Raw genomic sequence first — 7,825 nt, 5'->3', positions numbered from 1 at the left:
AAAAAAACCGTAGGAACCTCAGGAGACAGCGAATGAGCTTCACCTCCTTGGCAAAATTCCCCTCGGAAGGTCACTGCATTGCCAAAGAAAGAAGGGGGAAAGATGAAGCTGGTCGTCACATTATTGCCGCAGTCCGTTTTGCCTGATCCTGGCTGCCGAGAGCACTATAATGTCGTTTCATACTCCAATCTTTCTTGTACCAGGGCATCATCTTTATACTGCAGCCGCGGAGGAGTCAGGGAGCAGTCTATGGCCAGAACGGCCTTCCGTATACTACGGTCGAGGACGTGGCGCTCCCAGGCCGGGTAGCGGTTCCTACAAAGATCGATCTTGACGACGGTCTCGTCGAGACGCGGAGCACGAGACGACGGCGTGGACGGCGCGGTGGGTCGCACCTGAAACACCGGCACGCAGCCGTCCCTTTCTATGTATTTTGCAGCGTCGCGTTCCAGCGTCGCCGCGGCTCCCCGGTTGGAGCGCAGGGAATCGCCGCCGACCTCCGACGGTAGCGTTGAGAATTGAGCAGCGGCGTCCAGGTCGAGGCGCTGGCAGCTTGGCGACTGTCCAAAACGTGGCCCGTTCGGATGGAAAAAAGCATAGTACATGAGCAAGAAAACCACCCCTGTGAGGAAGCTACTGAAGATGACGCAGAGTGCTGGCACAGCAAAGGAGTCGGTGGGGTGAGGTGAGCGGTAGATGTACCACAACGCACTGAGAGCTGCATTCTCCACCAGTATTACCAGGTAGTAGATAAAAAGACGACACCTGCGCCAAAGCACAAGATAGACACAAAGAAATCTTTTACTGTACATCGCTTAACTTTTGTTTTCTTATACTCGTGTCATCGAAGGATAGGTATTTTTTTGAAATAGTAATAGATCCACCCAACTGATTTCCTTCTCACCTTGTCCGTCCCTCCTTCACGTTGAACCAGGAAAAGATGTAAATAATGCCCACCACCATGTCGAACACAATTTCTTCCCACTTGCTGATGCAGAAGTCCGTCTCGCAGTGGACAATCCAAAAGGTCATGGTGCACCAGTGTAGCACGATGAAGATGCCAAAGTAGAGTTGGAACACCGATGCAAACAGGGCAAAGGTGATGACCCTCGCTGCGATAGTGAAGAAGTGCCAGCAGAATTGAATGATCACAGCTAGGTAGGTGACGGGTTTCTTATCATCCCGAGACTCCCGCAGGGCCTTCTGATAGGAGGCCAGGGCCCAGGCCAAGGAGACGAGGGAGGCTGCTGCCGTCATACCTGAGAGAGACACACACACGCGCGCGCGCAGAGATTTCACTTTCACGGAACACAGACATTGTTTCCGGCCCGGGGCAGATTGGTTCAGGATGCGCGTGCACAAACATTTCGGGCAAGACTCGATTTTTGGGCTGGAGAGCAAAAACGTTATTTTTGTGCAAGTGCGAGGCTCGCGCGCGTTTGCCAATTTGGCGCAAAGACCAGCGGAACGGCACAGCGACGGCGTGTCGGTCGGTCGGGGCGTCGGCAATTTGCCGGCGGAGTGTGGGTCTAAATTTACGCTTTCGAGATGACATCGAATCTCGCCGCAGTTAATCTCATGCGGTTTTAGTGAATTTCGGATCGGTATTACCAGTTTTTTGGGGGGGTTTTTTTTGTTAGTTTTTGTTTTGAAATCAAAACATAATCACCATGAATGTGTTCGATTGTTGCAAATTGTTGAATCTATTTCAAAATGATTGTACTTGTACTGGTGTCTGTTTTCTTCCCTGCTTCGTACCGATTGCGCTGTCGATCTCTAAATGTTAGCCCTGCTCATTTGTCTGGTTAGCAAGTCGTGCAATTAGGCTCGACAGTATATTAAATGAACTGAATCGAGCAGTGGACTGTTTTGCGTCTCGGTTGTTTCGCTCCTTATGCATGTCAATATTGCCTCGGATCACAATGCACAATATTATGGTATGTCGTTGTCGGGAAAACATGAAATGCAACAATATTATAAATCTCCATCTTCGATAGAGTGATGACGACGACGATGATGATTACATTCCAAACGTGCGAGCCAACGTCATATTTTCAATTTGCTTACAAATGTAGTTTGCGGTGAGCATTGGGAAGTTCAGTTACATCGACAGTGGAGCAACTCGTCCAGGCAGCATTTTTCTTTTTTCTTTTTTCTCTCTTTCCTTTTTTTTCTTGTCCCTCTTTCACGGTGTGTAAATTGGACTTCCTGTTCCTTCGAGCTCTCGGTCCAGTGGCCCCCCCCGGCCTGCCTGCTATTCACAAGCCGTTACTGACTTGATTGATTGATTTTTTTTTTAAATCGGGTAAATAATTACTAGTTGGATGGAATATGGAACGGCGTACAGTACATACTAACGCACGCGCACGACAAAACCACTTTACAACATACAACGCGGTTGACTTCGATGACGCAATGCGCATTTGACCTTGCGCAGCCTGAAGTTTGTGCGTCTGTATGATGATGCACAATTGCAGCACCAACTGTGGCGCGCTCTCGAGAAAGGTGGCCAGCAGGTGCAGCATGCTGACGTCCGCAAACTCATAGATCATCCTCCAGCGGTAGCGCCACCGGTCCTTCTCAGCGCTCCGACGACTCCGAATGCCCAGATAAATCGTATGGAGGTACCTGGAAGAAAACGATGCCAAAATTGCAACGAAGCAGAGTTGTTAGCACATCGTGTTACATCTACGTCGGACAAATATCAACCATACACAAAATGGAACGCTAATGCTGAAGTTGGGCGGGATTGTGTGGATAATTGTATGCCGCCCCGAGAGTGTATACATTGGGTTCGCAGTCACAGAGTTATTGTCTTGATGATACATTTTCCCCAAAACTATCACGATAAATGAATATATTGAAAAATAAGGCCCGCCCTTATTATTTGTTTATTATTTATTGTATTTTGGTTTTTTTGCTTTGAAATCAGTATTGGAAAAAAACAAACAAACAGATGCACTCATTGTACTGAAAACGCTCATTTTCATGCTCTTCGGCACAGCGCTTCAGGGGCCTCGTGCAAAAAAAGATTTCCGACCCAAATCCAGAAAACGCCGTACGCACAAAAATGTCCGCGCCCGCATTTAAATACGCAAACTCATATTTCGTTCGAGGGGAGAACGGCTGCGATCGTGGGTGACGCTCACGTGGCTCACTATGATCACCCCCCCCCCCCGCCAGGTTAATACACCATGTATTTTTTAGAACTCATAACAAATGCGTTCATACAGTAACCTGCACTCCGCCCTGTGAGATCAAGGTTCATGCGTCCATGTTGAATGTTATGTAAGCTGCTCTTTTCGCCCTGTCAGAGGGACCTCTGCAAGACGGGTACGAATCATGTAAAAGGTGGACACACTTCGCGCAGTGAAATATTTTGTGGCGTTAGAGTTTCCCGACGGAGATACTTTGACAGTGACTGCTTTGAACGGCTGCTGTTGAACTGCAGTCACGCCCCCTCCTTAAATCACCGCGGAAAACTCAAAGTTAGTGTTGCAACAAAGCAGGCTCGCCCAACAAACCCGATCGGGCCTGGAGTACGGACGTGCTCATGGACGCATGATTCGTATGTATGTCAAATACATTCCGCGTGATTAACCCCAGGCTTTCATAAAGATGTATTAGATGTTCCTAAATGCATTGCGGCAGCACACTCACAGCGGTTAAACGCAGCAGCGGTATGTCAATCGGGGAGGTGTGAGCCGAGAATATGAATGCAGATTAGGTTCTGTGCAAAGAGAAATGTACAGGCGAGGAAATATTGTCGCGGTACACAATCGTGCCATACCCAACCCGTTGAGGTCAGGCAAGTTTCCCGTATAATTACTACAGCTATGAAATGATCTAACAGTACGTACAGTCGCTGAACTCCTCCTAGGCCCAAGTGTTTTGTTTGCCTCAGCAAAGGACCGGTACCAGAGCCCAAGCTGTGCGTGGAGGGGCGCCCGACTATGGCCAGTTGGAACTTCTCCAACTCACGCACCAGCTCGGGCTCCTTCCCCGCCAGGGACGTGACGTTCCACCTCCCCAGAGCGAGCTTCTGTAGCCGGGGATCGGACCACCGAGGTCCCCGCCTTCGGCCGGCTCGCGCTGCACCCGACCCCTACGGCCCCTTCCGCAGGTGGTGTTCCCATGGGGACGGAGACCCACGTTACCCTTTCAGGCCAGACGGGCGCAGGCGCTTGACCATCTCACTGTTATGCTAAATGCCAGCTTACAGACCACTGGTTAAAGTCTCCCAACCAGTTAGGAAACGGGTACGAGTGGGGCCGCAAGGGTCCCTCGAGGCGCTTCAAGTCCGTCTCGCCACCGCAGACTGGACCGTGCTCAGACAGGCTGCCACTTCCAACTCCATCGCAGACCTCCAGGAGCACACAGAGACCGTTACTGCCTCCGTCGGCAAGCGCGAGGATGCTGTCACGGTCGCCAAGTCCGTCGCTGTCCGCGCTAATCAGAAGCCATGGCTGTCGGGGGAGGTCTACAGACCACCGAAAGTCCGCAACGCGGCTTTTAGATCTGAGGTGAGGAGGGCCTGGGGACAGCCAGGGCCAATTTGTCCCGTGGCGTCAGGGAGGCCAAGAGGGAGCACTCCAGGAACATCGCCCACCACGTCAGTGACAGCAGGGGTCTGTGGCGTGGTATCCAGACCATTCCGGACTCTCGCCGCAGACCTGCGACAGCTCCACCTAAATGAGCGAAATGACTTCTTTGCTCCGCTTTGAGGCACGCAAGACTCCAGCCCCTTCCTGGTGACCGAGTGCTGACGCTGACCCGGACAGAGTGAAAAGATCTCTCGATATGATCGACGGACGAAAAGCCCCCGGGCCCAGATAACATATCTGGCCGTGTTCTGAGGGACTGTGCAGCTGAACTCAGAGATGCCTTCCCAGACGCCTTTACCGCCTCCTCGAGTCAGGGTGTTGCCCCCATGTGCTTCAAAGCCACCACCGCCGTCGTCCCGGTCCCGAAGAAGTCGTCTCCCTCCCGCTCGCTCCCGCCATGCACCACGTCAAGCTCCGGCTCCAACCGGTATACATTAGGTGGCACGTTTCTTAACGTGCCCCCCCCCCCCCCCCCCCACGACCAACACACTATTGTCATGACCAGTCTTTTTTTTTTTTTTTTTTTTGCTGCTGCTGCCGCATTCAATCTTAGGTCACCGTTAATGTTACTACGCAGGAATTAGCTGATGTGTTTCCCCCCCTTTATAGGAAACGATCCGGGTGGTCAGGCCACCGTCCCCGGTTTGAATCGGTACGAGAGAAGCTCGCCGTTGCGCGAACACTGAAGCCGAGGCGCCACCGACCGGTGCTGGCGCAGCCCTAAAACCAAAGCCAAACCCTCGGATCCTAGACTCTGCCTCTGTCCAACAATATCGTGTTTTTACTGTGTCAGGGGCAAAGATGGCAGCCGCACGAGATGGCATTGTGATTCCAAACGGGACCAGGCTGTGTCATGTGCTCATTCCGCACAACCCGTCCTACCTCCATATCTGGCCCAGCTGGAGGATGTGGATGAGGGACTGACAGAAGCACACGCAGAAGGAGAAGGAGGAGGAGGAGGCCGAGCGTTTCCGAGCGCGGCTGCCCATCGCGGCGGTCGGGGGATGCGGAGCGTTCACGTCGCCGTGCGAGGCCGAGCCGCTCAGCAGCTTCTTGGCGTCCGCGGCGGATTCCGCGCCCGAGTCGTGAACGAACCATCGGAAGCTGAAGAGCTGCACCGAGAAGGAGCCCAGCACGACGAAGACGAGCGTCAGGCCGAACCACCAGTAGTCCCGGTGCAGGTAGTAGTCGACCGACAGCCACACGTCGGTGCCCACGTCGGCCGCGTACACGGCCACTGCGGCGACGATCCACAGGCAGTCCCACGCCGAGTACTTCTGCGGCTCCTCGCCCGAGCGGACGCGCGCCGACTTGGCGCAGCATCGCGACTCTCCGTTGGCGAAGTCCCCGTCGCCGGTGCACGCGGAGTCGGGCCGGCAGCCCGGGTGCAGCCCTTGCGCCGAGCCGCAGTGCTCCGAGTTCTGCAGGGGGGTGAAGGCCACGTCGCTCTTCTTCGTTTTCAGGACCCCGTCCGATTTAGCAGCCATTCTTACGAGTTTCCAACGACACTCGTGGATTATTTCGCCCTCCGCCTCGGGAGCTTCTCCTCCTCCTCCTCCTCCTCCTCCTCCTCTCGCCGTCGACACCCTTCTGCGCCTCCTCCTCCTCGTTTCTCGGCAGGAGCAGCTTCGCTACGCTGCCGGCAGATCATAATCCACGAGCAACAAAAGGTGCTTCGGTTCGCATCACCGTCCCACCGTAAGCATAAGCGGGCTCCTTCGGACGAGCGTGCGCGAGATGACGTGATGATGGATGGACAGTGCGAAGAGGAGAGGAGGGCGGCCGCGGCCACCGACGTTCTCAATGGCAGCCGGCAAAACCGATGACATCATCGCTCTCCGTCCCCCCCCCCGGCACGCACACTTTCGGTGCTTATTGGTACAAAACACACACACACACACACACGAGTGGAAAAGCCGTAACCATGGCAATCAAATCCCAGGCTCTCTGTGTGCACTCTGACACGTGAATCTGTTGTGAACTTTGACCTCAACCATCTTTGGCCTTTCTGTCACGAGTTGTGCTTTGCGGAAGACGTACCTCAAATACTTTCGTATCTCCTGTCATACTCGGGCTGCTGACTGACTTGCGGGGGGAACCCGATCGCTGGCGTCGCCCCCCCCCCCCTGACGTCTCCCACCGGGCGACCTCGGATACAGGGACACACGAGGAGATACGCCCTTATCAGTTTCTTTGCACGATTCTTCTGTTGACTCTTCTCCCGCTCATTCAGCCTCTATCAACCCTCTTTCCAGACATTCGGCATTTTTCTCCAAATCTTTCTCAACGTCTAACTTTTGTTGTTGTTGTTCTTCAAACTCCTTTTTCCATCCCCCAACCTCCTCCAATGTTCAAGAGCTTGAAACCATGGGTGAGAAACCTGATCAGCATGAATCCAACTGCGTTGTTGCTGGCACACAGCTTCACATTAATAACACCATAACAGCATCTGTGAAGTAGAAGGCCAATAATACAATATAGGCCATAACTCATGAGTGAATTCTGTGCAAATCTATTCTGATAACATATGCACGTCACCTGCATGCAATATTATCATAAACTGTTTCATATTCTACATTTGAGTCAGCGACAAATGTGTACAGTACAACAATGCAGTAACAATCAAACAGTCTTTTTTTTTTTTTTTAAATGTTTTTAGATACCCTATTCATGTTTTTTCATGAACCGTTTATTTTTCCGATGGATGAAAACTTACAGCACACACTGTATCATGTACTATACATTCTGAATCAAAGAGACATTATTGATTCACTTTCTTTCACTTCTCCTGTTCTGGGTCATGCTCTTTACAAATGTCTTGCCGCAACTACAGTTCCAATTTTAGGATTTAGCTCACAAATGGACAGTTCAGCGGCTTAAATTACATCTCATTGTAGTTGCAAGATAGGGGAGTAAAACAGTTCAGCTTGAGAAATGACAATACAGCGGACCCCCGCTACTCGTGACGGATCGGGACCGCCAAGAGCGAAAATCCACAACTGATGCCCATTATAATTGAATTGGGGCGGAAAACATGATGATTATGATTTTTAAACCCGGACAATTCTCAAATGAGCGGAGTTGAAACGCCACAGCATCTTTCCGGGGTTGGTTCCCGAAAAAAAAAAAAAAAAAACCCAGGAAAAGTGATTGGTTTTTTTTGTTTTTATATAAACAGAATCTGAGGATGGGTGAATCCGGGGGGGGGGGTTGTGTGCGGG

At 51.9% G+C, this 7,825-nt stretch overlaps 1 protein-coding gene across 1 annotated transcript; it reads right to left on the bottom strand.

Moving 5' to 3' along the window:
• xkr4 (XK related 4) lies at nt 1-6,481 on the bottom strand. The gene is made up of 4 exons (XM_061694019.1): nt 5,487-6,481; nt 2,429-2,628; nt 905-1,259; nt 1-765 (listed from the first exon to the last, which is right to left on the bottom strand). The coding sequence occupies exons 1-4, from the start codon at nt 6,089-6,091 to the stop codon at nt 165-167; spliced, it is 1,761 nt and encodes a 586-aa protein (XP_061550003.1). The 5' UTR covers nt 6,092-6,481; the 3' UTR covers nt 1-164.
• Nucleotides 6,482-7,825: the final 1,344 nt, after the last annotated feature.

This window comes from Phycodurus eques, chromosome 13 (assembly GCF_024500275.1).
Source record: "Phycodurus eques isolate BA_2022a chromosome 13, UOR_Pequ_1.1, whole genome shotgun sequence".
NCBI classification, from domain to species: Eukaryota; Metazoa; Chordata; class Actinopteri; order Syngnathiformes; family Syngnathidae; genus Phycodurus; species Phycodurus eques.
Note: the sequence above shows the minus strand (reverse complement) of the source record. Positions and strands in the feature narration are given on the sequence as shown.